The 21442-nt window shown below is 38.7% G+C and overlaps 1 protein-coding gene across 8 annotated transcripts in view; it reads left to right on the forward strand.

Annotated features, from left to right (window-relative positions):
- The window catches only part of LINGO2 (leucine rich repeat and Ig domain containing 2), a 1152505-nt gene extending 1137842 nt beyond the window's left edge, over window positions 1-14663 (forward strand). For all 8 annotated transcript variants that reach the window (XM_081067709.1, XM_081067714.1, XM_081067711.1 and 5 more), the window contains one exon: window positions 1131-14663. In XM_081067709.1, the coding sequence (XP_080923835.1) occupies window positions 1166-2992 (1827 nt within the window). In that variant the 5' untranslated portion in view covers window positions 1131-1165 and the 3' untranslated portion in view covers window positions 2993-14663. The remainder of the gene's footprint in view (window positions 1-1130) is intronic.
- Window positions 14664-21442: the final 6779 nt, after the last annotated feature.

Below are 21442 nucleotides of genomic sequence, written 5' to 3' on the forward strand. Positions count from 1 at the left end.
TTGTACTATCACTAATTGTTCTTTTACAATTCAGGAGTGAACACTGAAGTTTATCAAATACTTTATCTAAAAACATTGTTTTAAACTTCCGGTGATTATGGATGAAATGTACCCCTGGGGATCTCAGGTTGAGACGCATCCTCAACAGACCTCTTGTTATTCAGTTGAGCAGTAAGTTCTTGTGTGGTTAACTACCTACACGTAAAACATACTCACTTCTGATCTCATTTGATACTTAATTTCAGTTAACGGGCCCACTGGCTTTGAATTGGCATATGGAAAGATTATGGCTCATTTATTATTTAAGGCCATTTTTTCCCTTAAGTTTATGATTCTTCCTCCCCTTCGATACTTAACCTAAATACTTGAAGAAAGCATTCTCATCATTCTAGCTATTTTGGTGTCTTGATTCGGCCTCATCCCTATGATTGATAAACACAAAAAATATAGAGAGATTTGGAAGATTTTCATTTACCTCAAAAAGGAAAATCTTTTCACAAATCAGAATTTACTGAATTCTGAAAGAGGTATGCCTTCTAAATGAAAGTTCTCTTTTAAAAAATTAAAATTAAAAAAATTATACATGCAGGAAAAAAAGTCCCAGCCTCTTACACTGAAGGGAACTTTGTTTTGTTCCTTGAACCTCACAGCCTGATGTAGAATGGGCCTTCTTTAGCTTCACTTTGAACAGAGGATGATATCCCAAACATTAGACACGCAGACACTGATTCAAACTGAGTAGGTTTCCTTAGTCACTGACCTCTGTTTTTGTCGCCTGAGTTCAAAACAGAACCTTTTGTGAAATGTATGCTGTTTTGCTCACTGTCTGTGCTAGATGCTGTATGAGTCTCTTTATAGTTGTCAAATACTGCACTTGTCGTAACTCTAGGAAGCTACTACTATCATCCCAATTATCCCCATTTATAGCCAAGAAAAGGGAAGTGCGGGGAGGCGAAGTAACTTGTCCAAGATCACGTAGCTAATAATGGCAGCTCTCTGGTTTAAGTCCAGATCTGTGAGATGCCAAATCCAGGGTCTTTTCCATTGTACGTGCTGCTGCCTTATTAATGTCCCTTGATCTCTCCATGTCCTAACTCCTCTTCCTCCCTCTTTTGCCCCTTCTCCTGCAGGCCCGTGACCAAGGTGTAGACTAAGAGGTGGAGTCATGCTTCACACGACCATATCATGTTGGCATTGGCAGCCATTCCTGGGTCTGGCTGTGGTGGTAATCTTCATGGGGTCCACCATTGGCTGCCCTGCTCGCTGCGAGTGCTCTGCCCAGAACAAATCTGTTAGCTGCCACAGGAGGCGGCTGATCGCCATCCCAGAGGGCATTCCCATCGAGACCAAAATCTTGGACCTCAGCAAGAACAGACTGAAAAGCATCAACCCTGAAGAATTCATATCGTATCCTCTACTAGAGGAGATAGACCTAAGCGACAACATCATTGCCAATGTGGAGCCAGGAGCATTTAACAATCTCTTTAACCTGCGTTCCCTTCGCCTAAAAGGCAATCGCCTAAAATTGGTCCCTTTGGGGGTATTCACGGGGCTGTCCAACCTCACCAAGCTTGACATTAGCGAGAATAAGATTGTCATCTTGCTGGACTACATGTTCCAGGATTTGCATAACCTGAAGTCTCTAGAAGTGGGGGACAATGACTTGGTTTATATATCACACAGGGCCTTCAGTGGGCTGCTGAGCTTGGAGAAGCTCACCCTGGAGAAATGCAACCTGACAGCGGTACCAACAGAAGCCCTGTCCCACCTCCGCAGCCTCCTCAGCCTACATCTGAAGCATCTCAGTATCAACAATATGCCCGTGTATGCCTTTAAAAGATTGTTCCACCTGAAACACCTAGAGATTGACTATTGGCCTTTACTAGATATGATGCCTGCCAATAGCCTCTATGGTCTCAACCTCACCTCTCTCTCGATCACCAATACCAACCTGTCCACTGTCCCCTTCCTTGCCTTTAAACACCTGGTGTATCTGACGCACCTTAACCTCTCCTACAATCCCATCAGCACTATTGAAGCAGGGATGTTCTCTGACCTGATCCGCCTTCAAGAGCTGCACATAGTAGGGGCCCAGCTCCGTACCATTGAGCCTCACTCCTTCCAAGGGCTCCGCTTCCTTCGTGTGCTCAATGTGTCTCAGAACCTACTAGAAACTTTGGAAGAGAATGTCTTCTCCTCCCCTAGGGCTTTGGAGGTCCTGAGCATCAACAACAACCCACTGGCCTGTGACTGCCGTCTGCTCTGGATCCTGCAGCGGCATCCCACGCTGCAGTTCGGCGGCCAGCAGCCCATGTGTGCTGGCCCAGACACCAATCGTGAGAAGACATTCAAGGATTTCCATAGCACTGCCCTCTCCTTTTACTTCACCTGCAAAAAACCCAAAATCCGTGAAAAGAAGTTGCAGCACCTGCTAGTGGATGAAGGACAGACAGTCCAGCTAGAATGCAATGCCGATGGAGACCCTCAGCCTGTGATTTCCTGGGTGACCCCTCGGAGGCGTTTTATCACCACCAAGTCCAATGGAAGAGCCACGGTGTTGGGCGATGGCACCTTGGAAATCCGCTTTGCCCAGGATCAAGACAGTGGGATGTATGTTTGCATTGCCAGCAATGCTGCTGGGAATGACACCTTCACAGCCTCCTTAACTGTGAAAGGATTCACTTCAGACCGCTTCCTCTATGCGAACAGGACCCCTATGTACATGACGGACTCCAATGACACCATTTCCAATGGCACCAACGCCAATACTTTCTCCCTGGACCTTAAAACAATACTGGTATCTACAGCCATGGGCTGTTTCACATTCCTGGGAGTGGTTTTATTTTGTTTTCTCCTCCTTTTTGTGTGGAGCCGAGGGAAAGGCAAGCACAAAAACAGCATTGACCTTGAGTACGTGCCCCGAAAAAACAATGGTGCTGTTGTGGAAGGGGAGGTGGCTGGACCCAGGAGGTTCAATATGAAAATGATTTGAGGGTCTACCATTCACGCTATGGTTTCTGTGTCATTGTCGGTTACCAGTAGGACAGCCTGGCACAGTAAATTACTAGGTTAAAAAGGCAGCTTAGCACAGCTGCCCCTGTGTCAAAGCAGGGTCCACGGAAGCAGGAGGACTTCTTATATAGACTGTCCACCTAAGGCAGGCAGGCATGTGTCAAAGCCCTTCACACAGTAAGATACTAATTGTTTGCATTGCAAATATTGGCATTCTGGGGATCTCAGTAATGAACCTGAACCGTTGGCTCATGCTCATGGATGGTTATTCAACATTTTCTACCACTGCAGAAACAAAGGAAAAAATTAAAAGGAACAACCTACAATGTAGGATTTACATATTAAAAAGACACATTTGTCTAAAACGTACTCTACAAAAACAATTTGTATCTATGATTATTTGTTAAATCCTTGCATCATACCATATTGTTGGTTCAACACCACAAAGAAATCAATATATTCTTTATTCTTCCCTTTTTTTTGAAACATATATACTGTATATGTTTTAAAGCAATATGAATGAGAGGTTGTGCTTTTCGTTACTCACCACTATAGACCCAAGTGTGATTTCACCTTCCTTTACACGCAGATAACCCTGAGACTAGATCCCCGAGTTGTGGGAGGAGAAATGTTAAAAGATGCGTTTGTCTCGTATAGGAGGCCGAGAAACAGGACCCAAGGCAAAACTGCTCAGCTCTGTTAACTTCTGTTACTATAAATAAAGGCATGTGCCTAGTTTTGATACAGAATGGAATATTTTTTATACTTGTGCTATCACACTGGACCAGTTTACTGTAACAAAGCCCTTGATTTCTCCAGAAGGTGGTGTGCCGCTAGTTGTACCTGTAAAATGCAAGGTAGGTGTTAAGAATGAAAACGATCCATTTAACAACTTCATTTCACTTTCATCAGTTGCTACTGCTAATGGGTGAATAGGAAATGGAAGAGACGATGATTGTTACATACCAGAGGGTAATAGTCGCCTCATAGCTATCATCAGGAATTCAGAAGTTCAGAAGCTCTCTGGACAAGGAGGAGTTCTTCTCAGATGCCAGCACCAACCAGGGGGATCCATGCATAACACGATGTTAATGCAACTAAGTATCTGTTTAAAACATGAGAGATGTCGGAAAGCTGGACTGTTGCCCCTCAAAAGAAACACCTAGCCATGCTGGCGTTGTCCATGCAAATACTGTACCCACAGTATTACCTTGAATGGGCAACTTCAGGCTTTCTCCCTGCTTCCTTACAAAGTGGATAATTGGTTTTCATTTTGAAAATTAGCCAGTGTAGACCAAGAGAAATCTGTCCTGTTTTTAAAGAGGTGAGGTGAAACAAGAATTAAAAAGCGCTTACCAATTTTTTTCTCTAATGAGGACAATCTAAGATAATACCCCTATAAATATGTTAAATTGTGCTGACACATTTACCCCTCTGATCCAAGGATATTTGCTCAATTCAATTTGTATTAATGATTGTTAGTCAACGTGAAAACATTATAGTTAAAAAAACAATGGCATGCCATTGCCACCAGTGATCTGGTTCAAATGAAACATAAGTGATCCATTTGGATAAATGTTGAGTGAATGGTTGTCAAAGCATATATATTCATATGATCTGAGAAAGCATTGAATATAGAGTGTATTCATGGGATGTGATCTATTTAATCAGCACAGAACAGATAGGAAATTTCTACACTTTGCACATTTTGTGAGGGACAGGAAATTTCTACACTTTGCACATTTTGTGAGGGACCTGAAAATGAGCCCGCTTTCAGATAGCGTGTAAGCTGGAATAGAAAGGGTTTGTTGCCTGACATATCAGATTGGAGGTTTGACTTGCAAAAAGCTGGTATTTGTTTTAATATTTGAATTGTGAGCAACTTCAATAAAATTAAATTGCCCCAATAAAAAAGTGACAAGTCTAGAAATTGTTTTGCCAATTGGATAGCAGCAGGGCTAAACCCATTTCTCCTTTAATAAAGGGTGGAAAATGAGATAAGAAAGATTGAAGAATTGCCTGTTTGAGTCATTTTTCATTTGACTTTCCTGATGATTATCATATATCTTTTACAAATTCACTTCCCACTTGTGGCAATTACCTTATTTATAGCTAACAATACAAATCAAGATCTGCTGTAAATTCTATCAAAATTACAACTTGTGTGCAAAAGAAATGGATCTTTCGAATTTAAAACGAACTAAGTTAATGTGGAGAAATAGTCTTCCAAAAGTTAATAGAAAATACTTTCTTAATTTTGCAACATTGTATGGAGTAAGTGCTTAACTAATTGAGCAACAACAAAAAAAGAAATATTGAGAAATTGATAAAAGGGCTTTGTAATTTAACTGCTATTTTCTGTGAAACTAAAATTGACCAAAAATAGCTTAGTCGAATGAAATTGGATTACAGTGAACCCATCCGTGAAAAGATTTAGTTTAAAAAAATGATTATTATTCCATTGGAAGAAGAGAGATTATATTCTCTCAGGGGGTTCCGTATTCTGATCCATGGAAAAAGAGTTATTTAAAATATTAATAAGCATTCTTCCAAAAGAGAGTCCCATAGACTAGTGATAAGTTGGAAAAAAGCTGCGTTCTGTAATCACCTCCTGGAAATTCAAAATCTTTATGAGCCTAATAAATTCTCTGAAAAGTCCTGTAAACAAGAATTCTGTTTAAGTTTGCCTGTGGTTTCTTTAATTTATTTGAGCACGAAGCATTTCCTTTCATATTGTAACTGTTAACATCTTGAAAAACGAGTTCTGCAACACCCAGTTTAGTCAACAATAGATTAAAGTAGTACTACTCTGAGGTATTCTTAAAACCAATGTTTCTAATAAAAGTAAAATCATGTATTAGAATTCGGCCCCAATAGATTACGAAAAACATACCCCCTGTATAAGTGATCTAATCATAAAAATGCATTGGCCAGATATTTCTAGGAGAATCTTCTACTTTCTGCCTGAAGCATCACGGTAAATATACCTATAGGTAACTGAATGGCCACTTAATTTTTCTACTTTCTCACTATTGATGCAGTTCTTGGGTTCCTTTATATATCTGTAAGGCTCTGATCTTGGGTTCCATTGACTGTATTTCTGGGGCTCTATTATCCAGTTTCATAAAAGGAATTTTTCCTTATGGCTTCTACATTTTTGTTAGAATAAACTAGACCATGGTAAAGACTAACAGCTCAGACCAGCACAGGGACCAAATTTTCCCTTTAGTAGTTATTGTTGAGTCATTTTCTTCCCAGAGGATTTGCCTCCTATGAAGAAACAGAGTTACTTGCCTCAGCATTTAGTTCTGGGTTGACCAGTTCTCTGTCTGTGTATATTAAGCATTTTCAGAAAAGTATTATTCCCTCTAGACATTAAATCTCTAGAAGGAAAAATTCTGTGACTGAGACCTCTAATGGTCTGAGACAATTGATCTGTATCCCCAAATGTCTGAAATACATGCTAATAGAATATGATAACTCACCAAATGATTTGCCCTAACGTGTTCCTGGCAAGGAATTTCTGCTTTTCCAATTCTCATGTTACATTTTTTAACCTCTTTCATTTTCACTGTATTTGTAAGTTTTCCAAATATTGTCAAAGTTTGAAAATGTAAACTAAGTATTGTAAAAACTTCCTAGCTCCTGAGGACATTTGTCAGAACTGGTTTTGCTCAAGAAATGTTGCTTATCTCCAACTCCCCAACAGTACAAAGACATTCAGAATTTGCTCTACTGATTTAAGGCAGATTCTTTCTTCATTGTTCTGTCAAATATTCTGTTCTCCTCAGTTCTCAGAGGAGCCCAGAATTACAATCTTCTATGACTTTAAAAAAGGATTATTTAAATCTCACCTGTATTGAAGCCTGACTTTTGTCACTTTCCATGACTCAAGCAGGAACAAATATATTTGTATATCAGAAGGTGCAAAAGAGAGGATGTGATCCTGGAAATGAAAAATTGAGTAGTGCCCCATGTAAATTAACTTACCCATCCGGGGTCTCTCTTCATCTCTATGTCAAGACATTTATTTTAACTTCAGGGACTATGCTCAGAAGCTGTTCAACAACACAGAGTATGTCTTGAGGCTTTCTAGGAAAGAAAAAATATATATCATTTTCAGCTTAGAAGGCTGAGACCTGACAGAAAGACATATCAAGAGTTTAAAGAAAGGTTGGAGGGAGACACTTGGATCCATTTAAATTCCATTCCCTTTCTTATTAATTTTTATAGTTAACTTCTAACTGAAGAAAAATTGGAGATTATGTTTTTCGTTAACTTTCCTGGGTGTCTCTTTATACCTATTCCCTATATCCTGGCCACCTTTATATAGCTCACATAAACTATTCCAAATGGATTTTGTGGCATGTGAACCTAGTAACAAAACCTTTGCCGTCAAAGCCATTCATTCTACTCAGTAATTAGGTAAATATCTTTATTACTCTGATTAAGGTCCTAGAAACACTCCCCATTAGACATCATGTGCCTGGTTATTCCTATTGATTTTCTAACATTTTGCTTTGGAAGCTTCACCCTTTCTGATAAAATCTGTGACATTTTCTGACTAAGGAATTTTTGAGTTGTTCTGCTTGAGGAATGAAGTATCTGACTTGATTTTAGAACTGCATGTTTTGGTTAGGCAACAGAGGGTGACTCTTGGTAACTTTAGCAAACACTTGACATGACTATCAGTTACTCTTCCCTTAACTCCTTCAAAAGCCATTCCCAGAAGAGCCTTCTCATCCTCACTCCAGCACAAGTATAACAGGGAAAGAACAGCTTCATGTAAGACCACAAAATCACAATGCTAGCTAATTAGCCATGATATTTAATTAAGTTACCAATCAAAAACTGGGTGAAGGGGCCCTAAGCCCAGACTTGCAGGATTTAGCTAAATAAACTATGCTTTAAATTAATAATTCATGATAGATTTTCAACTCTGAAGTTGGTTTGTCTGTTTGGGGAACAGTAAATGTAGCTGCACATTTTTTTCGAAAAGAAAAAAACAGTTAGGGAATGGAAACTACTTTATCTTATGCGAGCTTTTCAACAGATTGCCCAAAATGAAAAATTTTTGAAGGGGGGGGGGGGAAACAGACATGAGTAAGAAGTTTGTGAAAAGTTTCTTTTCCTAAAACAGCCCTAGAGCTGATGTTCCCCTTTCAAAATATGGGAATCTGATCAAAACAAGCTGGCACGTACCCCCGACTGCCTTTCTCCTGTTGCCCAAGGTCTCTAATACCTCTTTTCCCACCACCAACCCTGGAGAACATCCTGAGCAGGAGGAAAAGAGCAGAGGCCACTAGCTCTCCTGAGACAGCCCCCAGCGAGGAGAGCTTTGGTATTCCTCCTCATTCCTGCCTTCTCTCCTGATCCTTCATTCTCCAGCTCTGCCTTATTCACCACTGTCACCTTCCAGCTGCTGTCATACCTCATCAATGAATGCTGTCTCCAGGAATAACTCTTCTTTCATTTGTACTCAGAAATTCTTGGGTAACTGGTAAACTGGAAATTGCTTTAAAAAATAAATAAACACTCCAGCCTATCTCACATAACACGTTAAAAGTTAAGACTTACTATTCGCATAATCACAGACTGACAGCAATCTTCAGGTTGAGTGATTCTGATTTTTTTTTTCTCTCTCTTCTAGAAGCAGGTGGGTTGATATAACGCCAGCCTTAAATAGAAGCTTTATTTTATAGTTTTAGCAGAATGAGAAAGGAGCTGGCATAATCAAGAGAGGCCTGCATATTTTAAGAATTCCTCAGATGTAATATATCCATTAGAAGACAACAAAAATGCAAATTTATATTCTAATAAGTTGGTTAACTATATTAATTTCAATAAAGTTCAAAAGATAACTTTCCATACTGAAAAATGGGTCAAAGATTTTGTACCTATTCTACAAGGGCCAATAAAAAAAAAAAAAAGCACAAATTTGGTTGCCATGTTAACTTTCTTCATTTTATTGCATACCTCCTATTCTGAATTGCTTTAATATTTTTAATCTCCTCCATAACATAATCCATATAATCTACAATACCACAAAAGTAACAAATAATGATTAAGCAAGAGATTAAGACTTGCAAAAAAATTCTCTCAATCTTACCAACAATGTGTGTCCAGCAACACATCACACATCTATGCGATAGCAGGAGATAGGAATTGAGTTGTGAACAAATTTTGTTTGGAGGCCATTTGTAAGAAAATATGTTTTTTTCCTCCCCAGTTATAAAACCAGGTGGACCACACACATATGGGTTGCTTGATACCCAAGTCAGTTGTATCCTTTTTTTTCTATTTGGTGTGGAGTGCCCCAAATCATAATTAATTGAAAAGCTATTGTTTATATATACATATATAAATATGTGGGGAAGGGTGGTTTGATTTATTTTTAAGTGTTTAAAATGTAACTGCTTTAAACATTGATAAGCTTGAGCAGGATGGGGAAAAAAAGAAACAGAAATGTGTCTGTGTTTTTATTTAATGTCTTTTATCAAATCTTATTCTGGGACCATCCCATGACTGAAAGCTTCTAAACCAACAAACTACAAAACTTTTTAAATGCCTGTTAGCTTGTTTTTGTTCTCAAAAAATTAGTGCTAATGACAAAAGTATACTGATTTAGGTTTGTGTCTCACTGACTGTTCCTATTGATTTATTGTTGTGGGCATGTTTTTTTTTTTTTTTAACGTGTAAAACTAAGTTAACTTATTTTATTAATATGTAAAATAAGTTTTAAAAAAACAGGTTTTCTTTACTGATGTAAAGGGCTTACGCATCTGACATCTCAGTTAAATCCATTGCGATATTATTAAGAAACAAAACATAATAAAAGACAATTGGAGTTAATATATTAGAAAATAATTCCTTGTTGAGAGAGGTAGGTTATGTGAGCTTTACTGGTTGTTTCTCTGTCTTCAGCACTGTTATTTGATCAAAAAATCTACAAATAATCTCCAGTTAGAGAAGAAGCAGGTCCAGTGGAATCTGACTCTGATGTATGGTGGGTGGGGACCACTCAGAGGGACGAGAGGCCAGGCTATCAAGTTCTTCCTAAGCAAAATTCCCAAGGGGCCATGGTTTGACCTGCTGGATAGCCAAATCTAGGTAACATCAACCACACCATAAAGACATTCTACTTTAGTGAAGATAAATCCTGTATTACTTACAAAATTATCCCAAATTCATTTGATTTGGTTACATGAACAAGTAATAGGCATGACTTTAGGCCTGAAATATATCTGAGCAAGAACTGATGACAAGTTCAGCAAGACATACATACGTACGTCATCATCACCTAGTTTTTCTCTCTGAGTTGGCTTTTATTCAGCTGGCTTTTATTCAGCCAACTACCAATGATTCAAGATGTCGTGTATGATAGGAAGGCACAAAAAAATAAGAGAAAAATCTTTTATCTCATCTTAAGGCTAACCGGAAACTAGGGGAAGAGAAGATTGTGTAGTGTTAAAGAGGAAAAGAATTAAAAATGTGAAAACTACGCTTGTGCTATCTTTTCGTTTAGAGAGAAGGTGTTCTCTCTTTCTTTGGTACTTAAAGGGATGGGCGTTAGGGAGATGTGCTGAGGTGGCTGGCATCCTATGGTATCATCTAGACACACACACACCGTATCTTGTTACATGCCTTCCAGTGAAGAGGGAGTAGTGGAGGACGAAGCACAAAGCTAACAGGAAGGGTACTGGAAACCCTTCTCATTGATGACAAGAAATGATGACAAATGACAAGAAAGCCCTGGCGTCTAAGTATTACCTTGTCTTGTACACCTGACACTAATACATTTAAAAAAATAAAAAATAAAGTATATTGATAACCAAAAAAAAAAAAAAAAAAAAGCCCTGGATTCACCTCCAGACAGCAGCAAATACTCAACTGCTGAGACTGCTAGCAAGCAATTCACAAAATCCCCTCCGAGCTATTCTTTAATTGCAAAATGAAGAGCTTGCCACCAAAGAGGGATTTGCTTCCCCTTGAAGACTTTCTGGTACTGCCAGAGCTGCTTGGGTAAGAGCCACATCTCTGACAGTAGGCTTTCATTTTAGACTACTAAACTAGCATGACTAAAACAAAGCAGATTTTTCATGAATATACCATATTTTGCCGTGTATAATGTGCTCTTGTGTATAATGCACACCCATGTTTTTAGCCCAAACTTTCAGGGAAACGGAATTAGTCTACCCATGTATAATGCACACCCTTATTTTTCCTTCACACATTTGGGCACAAAAGTATGCAGTATACACAGCAAAATATGGTAGTTTTGAATGTATTGGGTATATATATATATACCTCTGCCAACGGAGATATCACAAGTTAGGCTGTCTGGTAAACTCACTGATCAGGGATAAGGTGGTTTCAATTCTTCAGGATTTAAACAATGGGGAAAAATATAACGAAGTCAAATTTTTAAATGAAAGCTAAACATACTTTTAACTCAGCAGCATATCTTCTGCCTCTGTACTCATAAAGACAGTCTGGCCATGTGCTGCTTCATAAATGTAGAAGCCCCTCATAGTTTCATGTTTCTGGGAGTTTTTGTTTTTCCCCATGTTTTCTTTGGTCATGAGCATACTGCTCCAGCTAGATGCCTGTTAATGTTTCCTTGTCACTTGATGGAGTCAAAATTAAAGTTATGGATTCCGACCTACTCCCTAAACGCAGATAAGTTTATTATAGAACCCAATATTCTTTTCCTAATTACCTCATTGTCAGACCTAAAACTCAGGATGTGAAGATTAATGTGGAATAAGGTCAAGTTGAGGAGGAAATAGAGAAATCTTAAGGAGATTCCTGAGGGGAAACTCACCTAGGAATTCTGCTAGTTTGGTGGAAAACTTGAAAATGCTAGCTTCTAGGGCTTTTCACTCTGGTGCCTTTCATCAACTCTTACAAACAACCAAATGCAAAACTTAGGACCCTCTATCAAAAAATGTGGATTGAGAAGGAAACCCCTTGGTATAGCCATGCAGGCATTATTTCATTCCACAATACTCAGAACTGGGTAAATCAGGATGTCAGGACATGTCAGTAAATCTCTCTAAACAGTATGTGAATGAGTATTTTAATGCCAGATACACACACACACACACACACACAGACACACACACACAGACACACACACACACACACACACACTACTAAGAACCATATGGAGAAAGGGAAAAGAAAAGGCAGATGGAAAATATGTGGCTTATCTACAGGTTCTCACTATTCTTTTCGGCCTCTAACAATGGAACTCAATCACTAAGAAGTCAGGATCTGAGAGCTAAAAACCCAAGGAGAGTCTCCACAAAAGAAAAAAAAAAAAAAAAAAAAAAAACCACACACCTACTACATAGGTCACCACTTTGCTTGAAAGACCTAAATCTTATATGTGATTGCAGAAATTAGATCTACATTGAATAATTTTGTTCATTGTGACATTGTGAGATACCTCCATTTAGCAGACCCCACAAAGGTAACACATAAATGACCCTTTCTAACCACAGCAACACTAGCCATATTTTTAATCACAAGAGATCAAGCATGCTAGTACCACTGCACAGAAGCAATTCACTACATTGAATCTATTCCTTTAGGTACGGGCTATTAGCTGGATGAACAAAAAAACAATAGGTTACATTTATTATATGCATTCAGGGCTCTCACAAAACTTAGATAAACACTTCTTTATACACACACATACAAATCCATACCATGGTATCCAGAGTTTCTTTAAGACTCCCTATCAGTTCAAACATTCTACTGGGAATTAATTTGCTAAGCACAGAACAAGCATGTGACACGAGGAGATTACCAAATTAGCTCCACCATCCTGATTTATATAAACTCTTCTAACACCTGAAGAATCCAGTTGTCTCCACCTCAGTGGTCTCAAGAGGCTTCCACAGCACTGAATAAGAATGTTTCTGGTATTGACACAGGACTGGTTTCAATACATGGCAGCTGCTTTCTGTCCTGAGTCTTCCGGAGTGAAAAAATGGGTTCACAGAGATGGAAAGTAACACAAAAGTGCACCCTGTCTGGTGAGTCAAGAGAAGAATATTTCATTGTTTTAGTTCAATGTATTTTCAAAATAGCATTTGATAAGAACTGGAGAGTACAAGATTCTCAAATGAGTGGCAATGAGAAAATAGGTACATGTAAGAGAATTTCATTGTGAAGGAAAATGGATGGTGTTTATATATGTAGTGCTGCCTCTAATATTGATCTTCATAGTTTGGGTTCCAAACCAATAAGCACACAAATTCTATATTAAAAATTATTTTAGATAGCTGTGTATTTATATCCTTTTAAATGCTGCAAGTATTAGTTCAAGTGCATGCCCACAGAAAATTCAGGAATCTCCTTAATTCTTTCTTCCCTTCTTATTCATGATTAGAAATTGGAAATCAGATTTCTCCATCTGTTATTTTAAAATATGTATAAAATTTAATTTTCCATTTATCCACGCACAATCTTTATTCATTCGCTCATTTATTCATTCATTCATTCTACTATTTAATCATGCAATATTTACTGAGTATACGTTATTATTTGTAGTGTCTTAACAGCACACCAGGAAACGAAGTTGTTTTAAATTGTGATCCAAATTTTAATCCTGCATTTCTCCACATTAACTTCTTTGGCTTCCCTATTGACTACAACCTGTGTCTTATTCTATCATCCAAATCATGCATTTTAGAGATGGGCCTTAGTGTCCAACTGGCCAAGCACTAAACTGGCTTTAAGACCTACCTGCTTTAATAATCCACTCTCAGGGAGTCAGAATAGTTAAGTACTAAGAATACAAGGATCTGGATTAAGAGTCCCCAGGACTCCGTCACTGGGTTCTTGTTTCTTTATGGACAAGCTACTTAACATCTCTGCATCCCCATCTTTCAAAATGATCATAACACTACCTACCTCACAAAGGTACTGTGAGGCTTACCGTGAAAGCATGAGGGAATGGTGTGTGGAACTGGGGGCCTATTCCAAAGGTGCTACAGGATTTAGAGTGATTAGACAAAGTCACTGAGTATGAGCCCCTCACCCCCTGGAGTCCCAGGTCTGCCAGGATATGTCTAGTCCCTTTACAATTAGAATCTAAAATGACCTTCACTGTCAATTGGCTTGATTTATCTTTAATATGACCTCTACATGAAATCTTCAAGATTGATCACAAATCCCCTCTTCTGAGAGATGCTGGTTTGGAAAAATTACTAAACTAATGTTAAGAAAGGATAATAAAATGATTCACTTCCAGGTGCTAGGGATGGGGGAACAGTTATTTATTTCAATATGAAACAATAGTTTGAATAGATATCTTCAAGGGGATGCATTTTATTGGAGAAATTTATTGCCTAGGGCTTTCTGTTGTTTTCAGTCTGACTCCCGAGCTTTCTGTACCATTGTTTTAACACACATCTCCTTTCCCTTTTATTGGAAGGGAAGCTACAGTCCTCCTTGCTTCATGATGATTCTTTTCATGCAGTCTGTTTTGCTCAAAGGACAAATTCTTTTCAACAACTATTGTAATTATTTTCTTAGAGGGCCATTTTTAATTGCCATATTGTTTAGCTAAGCCCTATTGTCTTGGTGTCCTTCAAAACTGTCAGTTGCTTTAAAACACAAAGGTGGGAGGGGGGAGCTGATAAGCACATTGTTGTAATTGATTTGTATGTTTAAATTGTCTTATCAGAAAACGTTATGAATTTCATCTGTTGAGACACAGAAATAAAATACTTTCCTAAAATAATTGTATTTAATTTTTGAATATTTTAAAACATCATTAATTCTCTTTATCTTTTTAATGTTTCATTAATAATGTTGCATCATATAAGAGAAGCTTAGCCTTCTCCTATATTCATTAGCATAGCTCAATTCTTCATTACATATACTTGGGAAAAAGTAAAATGAAATTATTCAAGATTTAGAATTGAAAAAAAAATCAAGAGCAGCCCATTCTGGGGCTCTTCATTCAAGGCCGATCATGGAATTACACAGACAGATGGGTGTGAAGAAATAGGCTACCCAAGGTATATGGTGACATGACCTTTTTTTTTTTTTTCCCCAGTGGAAAATGTCACTCGGTGATGGGAAATAACCAGGAGATATCATTTCTGTCAGTTAGGAAATTTTAAAAAATGAGATGAACGTAATTGTGCTTGATTTACAAAAGCAATCTCTGGCCAAGATTCTGCCATAGTAATTTAGAGAAACTTTAATTTTTAAAAGAAAACAAACATCACTGGTATCTTAGCTTGGGCTATCATAACAAAATACCAAGTCTGGGTGGTGTAAACAAAAGAAATTTGTCACATTTCTGGAAGCTGGGAAGTCCAAGAGCAAGGTGCCAGCAGGGTCAGTGTCTGGTTAGAGCTCTCTCCTATCTCATCACATAGCCTTTCCTCGGTGGGTGCACATGGAGAGAAGGAGATATCTCTTTCTTTCTTTTAATAAAGCCCACCAATCCTATCAGATTAGAATCCCACCCCATGACCTCATTTAACCTTAATTTCCTCCTAAAAGTCCCATTTCCAAATACAATCACATTGGAGGCTTGGGATTCAACATATGAATGGGTGGGGGGGACTTCAATTAAGTCCACAGCAGTTGGTTTCTGCATATTAATCATACCTTTATTCACCATAGCATGAGAGACAGTATGTATTGTTAGCAAGGCAAGTTAGGGAAGTCAATATAAACAAGTACAGATAAAATGAAAAAGGATTTCAACAACTAGCAAAGATTCTGCTCCTTCTTTTACTTAACTTTACTACTGCTTGTCTCTTCCAGGCTCTGCTGCAATTGTCACTAATTTGGGGGCAATTACATGATTTTGAATTCGATATCACCAAAATCCTTAAAGAGCTGCGCCATTTGATTTCTCAAAACATCCCCAGAGAGCTATGTTATCCCTTCTCAAAAATCTTAACCCTTAAACGACTTTCTCTCTTATTCAATATCATCAAGTAACTTAGTGTTTTCTGGAATCCCCACCCCTAATCCGATCCTCCTCTCAAACACTAAATTATCTTTTGACTGAGCCCCCGGCTCCACCCACAAATGAAAGCATTATCCAGATTCCATTTCCAAGGAAAAAGTCATGACAGCATTCTCCTCATGATTCAAAATGCACTCACATTCCAAGCCACCTGTACCATTTTCAGTGTGCAGACCAGCTCCCCTACATGAGCCAAGTGATGGGCTCCACGCTTGTGCTCCACGGTTACTTTTATGTGGACATGTAAATCGATGTATTCTTGTCTAAACAAGCATTACAGCATTTGTTGAGACCATTTGCTGGACCTGAAGAGTCCTGGTGAATGACATGTCTGTCTGAAGAAGATAACTGGCTCAATGAAAACTCTCCGGATGCCCACAAGTCCCCCTGGAGCTGTCGCTGTTGGGTTTGCAGATAGTGCAAAACCAGAGTTTCATGCCCAGTGTGATAAGCCAGTATCTGTCCAATTTATTCATGAGGTTCCCAGTGAACCAAAATGCTGTGTCAGAGGACACACAGGAAGAAAACGTTCGGAAAATTGGGGAGAAGTTGGGGATAAAGAGTCAGCGTTCTTCTGTAAAACAACTTTCCTTTTTCAAAGATTAGATTTGTGTTCAGGAAGCTGGATTCCCTCATATGAAACACTCTTTTCGTTACCTTTTGTGAACTGTAATTGCATCAAGAGTACTGGCCTGTCTTGGCTGTGATTTCCGAGGCTGGCACTTGAATTTCCAAGGCCTCACATCCTATTTGTGTGCCTTTGACCATTTAGCCAAGCTCCTCAAACATGACTCATTCAAAGGTCTAGAACAAGACATATGACACTAAAGTGGTTAACAAGGGGTCATTTCATTTTATTTTTCCTAATTATAAAAGTAATGTACGCTGGCTCATTGCAGAAAATTTGAAAAACACAGAGAGGTTGGGAAATAAATCTCTTATACTCCCATCTTTTAAAGGCAATGAGTTACTATGACAGTATAATTTCTCTTGGTTTTTCAAAACTATGAACTAAGATTTAAAATAGAGATTTAAAATGCTTCCCTGCCACCACCAAGTCTCCTTCCTTCCCCCACTCTTTTTCTTCCTCCTCCATCTCTTTCTCCTTTTCTTTCTACTTTTTCTCTCTATTACGCATTCCAGGGCCTTTTGTGAAGGACAGCAAAATAGCTCCCAAAGCAGAAGTAACCTGACTACTTCCTCATTCAGGACCTCAGACAAGGGTTCTGAAAAAAACCCTCTGTAGTGATCATGATGGAATTATTGTATCCTTAAACATTAATCTTAAAAAAAAAAAAAAGGACTCTTGCTCAGGTCAGTCTAAATAATCCTCTTTCAAATTTACACACCCAAACTAGGGGTAATAATGGTTACCAATTACCAGACACCACATACCTGGAACTTTACAAAAACAAGCTCATTCATCCTCCCAGAAGCCACAGAAATGGGTACTATTTTTACCACTTGATAGGGTTTTTACCTGATGTGGTCTAATTCCAAAATCCATCCTCTTTCCACTCTTCCATGTTGCCTCTCAACTCTAAAACTTTCCTAAGTAAAGCAAAACTTGAAATCTTTTCACAAGGAGGCCCCTAACAGTCTCCCAGTGCCCTCCTGCTGTTAGTTGAGATTCCTTTCTTTTGGGGGCTTCCTCCTCCCCTACATATACCCAGGGCACCCTGTATCTTTTATTCATTCCCCTGGTATTCTTTGCAATAACACTCATCTATCCACTGAATGCTCTTATTGCTAATGTGGACCTAACAAAGGCTTCTCTGAAAATGCAGGTGTAATTTGGTATTAATTAAAAACTAAATGATAGTCCAGTGTACTTTTTCGATGCCTGCTTGTAAAAGCTTATTGACTGTCTTAAAGGGCAAAGGGGCATTTCTCTTCCTCTGAAGTTATCAGTTAGTAATTGCGATCACAGCCACCGCAGGGAAAAAGGTTGTTGCTCTTCATCACCTTCAAATATCTCTTGCCCTCATATGAATAAAGCCTCTTTTTATTAGCTTGTTTGGGAAATGGGTTATGAAATCCAAATACAACAGAGTTGTCTAGATTTTTTATTTTTTTTTTCCTGACATATTTTTCCGGATGAGAATGGGCTTTCCCTGGAATTGAAGTTAAAACAGGAGGTAAAACTAGACTACGCCACCATAGGTAGAGGAAACCCCATCTGCTTTTTACAGAAAATCGTCTCTGTCTGTTCTGCAGAATTCCAGTATTTGATCGACGGGAGGTCCGTCTTGAGGTAAATGAAACACAGAAGTTTCTTTGCTAATTTGGGAACACTGGGTATTGAGTCAGGCTGGAAACTTCTGTTAATTGGGAAAGTAGAGGGGTAGAGACTGCTTTCTCCTCTTAAAGGTTAATGATGCACGAAGGACACCATGGGGCAGCTCTGACCCAATCATCATGTCATCACCCCCGGGAGGATGAAAACTCCCTTCTAACTACCAGGAGAATAGAGATCATTAACAGTGGTTGCCTGCTGGTGTTCAATAAAGCAGTCTAAGCACGGCACTGGAAATTCATCTCACTCAGGGACAGAGAAGCAGAATGACAGAGTGATTCCAACACTGAAAGCGTAATATATTGAGGTTTCCAATTAATGGCCTGCATGGTAAGCAGGGACAAGGCCGATTGTCCATGGGTGCTTCTGCAATCTTTACAATGCAACATGGATTATTTATGTGCCTTCTCATCTCTGTCATTTTGTCATAGTATACTTTCATTTGTCAGAGTTATTACACACACAATGCGCTTCCCAAATGCCTTATATTTTCCCATGTCCCTGGGTTGGTACATGGAGAAACTCAGAGAAAGGGCTCCACTCTTGGGTACTTTCACTGAGAGTAGAAACAACCAAGCTGATAGCTGGCCTTTCTGTAAATCATGAACTCAAGGATTTATTGAATACCTACTTTGTGTCAGCTACTATGTTAGGCTCTGAGGATACTGTGTTAAATAAGACACCTGAGAAAGGAGATGCCAAGTCACTACCTATTCTTTAGCTACTGCTCTGTATAGAAGCCTTCCAGCAGGTTACCTTTTATTCCTACCTCTGTCAGCTTTGTACGGTGGAAAACTAGGAAGGCAGATCAGCTATGACATGGGACGCTGGGCCCAGCATATAGTCTAGTGAAACAGTGAAGAGAAGACCTCAGACAAAAGCTATTACAGGCCAAAGGTTCAATGTTACTACCAAAGAGCAGCTCTCCCAGGCCTCCCCCCTATCATCATCATCATCATCATCATCATCATCATCATCATCATCTTGTTATAGTGGACTGCCCAAAATAAAAAGACGTGGCATACAGACACTTCCCATTTTAGAAATATCTGCAGGAGAAAGGAGACCAAGTACCATGTGAGAGTCTCTCCTCTGCCCTGTGACAATGTTTACAGCGCTTGTGAAGCGTGTGTAACGTTAACATCCCACGATGGAGGGACAGCCAAGTACAGAGTTTGGCATATGGTAGGTGCTCCGTCGACATGTCAGACAAATGGATGTCTAACCTAAAACACAGGGCACATCCTGAGGAGGTGTATTTATAGACAAGGAGTAGTAGCTTACCTGCATAAAGCTCTTTAAGAAATCGTTCACCGTTTGTGCAGTCTATTGGTGTGTGTTTTTAATAACACATATAATAAATGTTTGTGATATGTTCATAATTACCTCCATAAGCTAAATTATCTGAAATGGAATTGTTGAGTCAAAAATTAATCCAACTTTTTCAGGTTTTTGATAAGTAGTGATACCAGAGAGGTACCAATTTACAGTTGAGCAATAGGGTAGACAAGGGCTATTTTCCCTGAACCCTCATGAACCACTCTGGGTTTTAATAAAAGCATCTAGAGTGGAGATTGTCACACTGTCCTTCTATGTGAAGTACATTTAGATCCCACCTGACCCCACATCATTGTTCTACAATACTAGTGTACTCTTTGTTTGCAATGTTTTTGTTTTGTTTTTTTTTAATTTATTGGGATGACAATTGTTAGTGAAATTACATAGATTTCAGGTGTACAATTCTGTATTACATCATCTATAAATCCCATTGTGTGTTCACCACCCAGGCAATGTTTTTCATAATCCTGTGTAACTTCCTCTCAAGTTCTCGCATCACGCGTGCCTAACAGGTCTTTTTGAGTTTAATGACTGGTCAAATCCACATACTAGTACTCATTTGACTGCAAGCAAGAACATTCACTCATGTATTCAATAAATACATAGCAAATACTTTTAATGTACCAGGCACTCTTCCAGACCATAGTATAAAAACACTGAACCAGACAGATGAAACCCCTAACCATAAGAGCTCATATTTTGATAGAGAAGAGAAAAAAACATTTAAATATACAATATAATATAATAGCCATAAGCGCTACCTCATGTTCTAATAAGGTAGTCAGGGAAGTCCTTTCCGAGGAGACACCTAAAGAGCTACCTGGTAGTACTGACTGATCAAAACATGCTTAAATCTGGAGTAAGAGACTGCCAGAAAAAAGAGAAGAGCGTGTGCAAAGAGGACCTCAGCAAAGGTCCTGAGAAGGAAGTGAATTTGACGTGTTCAAAGAATAACAGGAATGGCAGTATAACTAAAGCAAAGCAGAAAAGACAGATAGTGGTAAAAAATGAGATTGAGAAGAGATCACATCAAGTAGGTTCTGGTAAACCATTTAGAGGACTTTGCATTTTCTTCTAGAAGCATTTGAGAGTTTTATGCATGGGTGTAATGTGATCTGAGTTACAATTTCTAAATCTCACTTGGATTGTTGAGTAAAGAATAGACTATGGGTCAAGAGTAAAAGCAGGATGACAAGATGCAAAGCTCTTATAATAGTGTAGGCAACTAGGTATTTCAAGCTCCTGAATCTGTTTTGAAAGGAGGCAAGAAATTTCAAAGTGATATGAATACTCATGATTAAGAACAGAATCCAATCATTACATTACCTGGTTCAGTGACTAAAGGATACCTGGTCATCGTCCTATCATCACTTCTGCTATCTATCAGATCAGTTTCCATGCGAAGGTATCTCTAGAGCAAGTTATGAGAATTGGTAATGTACAAGAGAACTCTTTCAGCACAGATGACATATATTCCTGGACCAAATGGTCATGCAGAGCATGAATCACTGTATCCTCAGAAGTAAGAAGTCAAATTACTGGAGGAATTTCTGAGGTAGAAATTCTGAGGTGCCTTTTCTCGGTGACTCTAGGTGGAACTCGCTTTTGACCATGCAGGGCTCAGGAATAAGAACTGAGTCGAAAGAAACAGCATTGCAAATATGAGAGTCTAGTGATGGAACTATATACAAAGGGTACCAAAAAGATGTATACACATTTTAAGAAAGGGAAAAAAACTGTATTAAACTTGTAACACTCAATAAATACCAACAACAAAAGATGAATGCAAGTCA

Source organism: Rhinolophus hipposideros (genome assembly GCF_964194185.1).
Source record: "Rhinolophus hipposideros genome assembly, chromosome: 11".
NCBI classification, from domain to species: Eukaryota; Metazoa; Chordata; class Mammalia; order Chiroptera; family Rhinolophidae; genus Rhinolophus; species Rhinolophus hipposideros.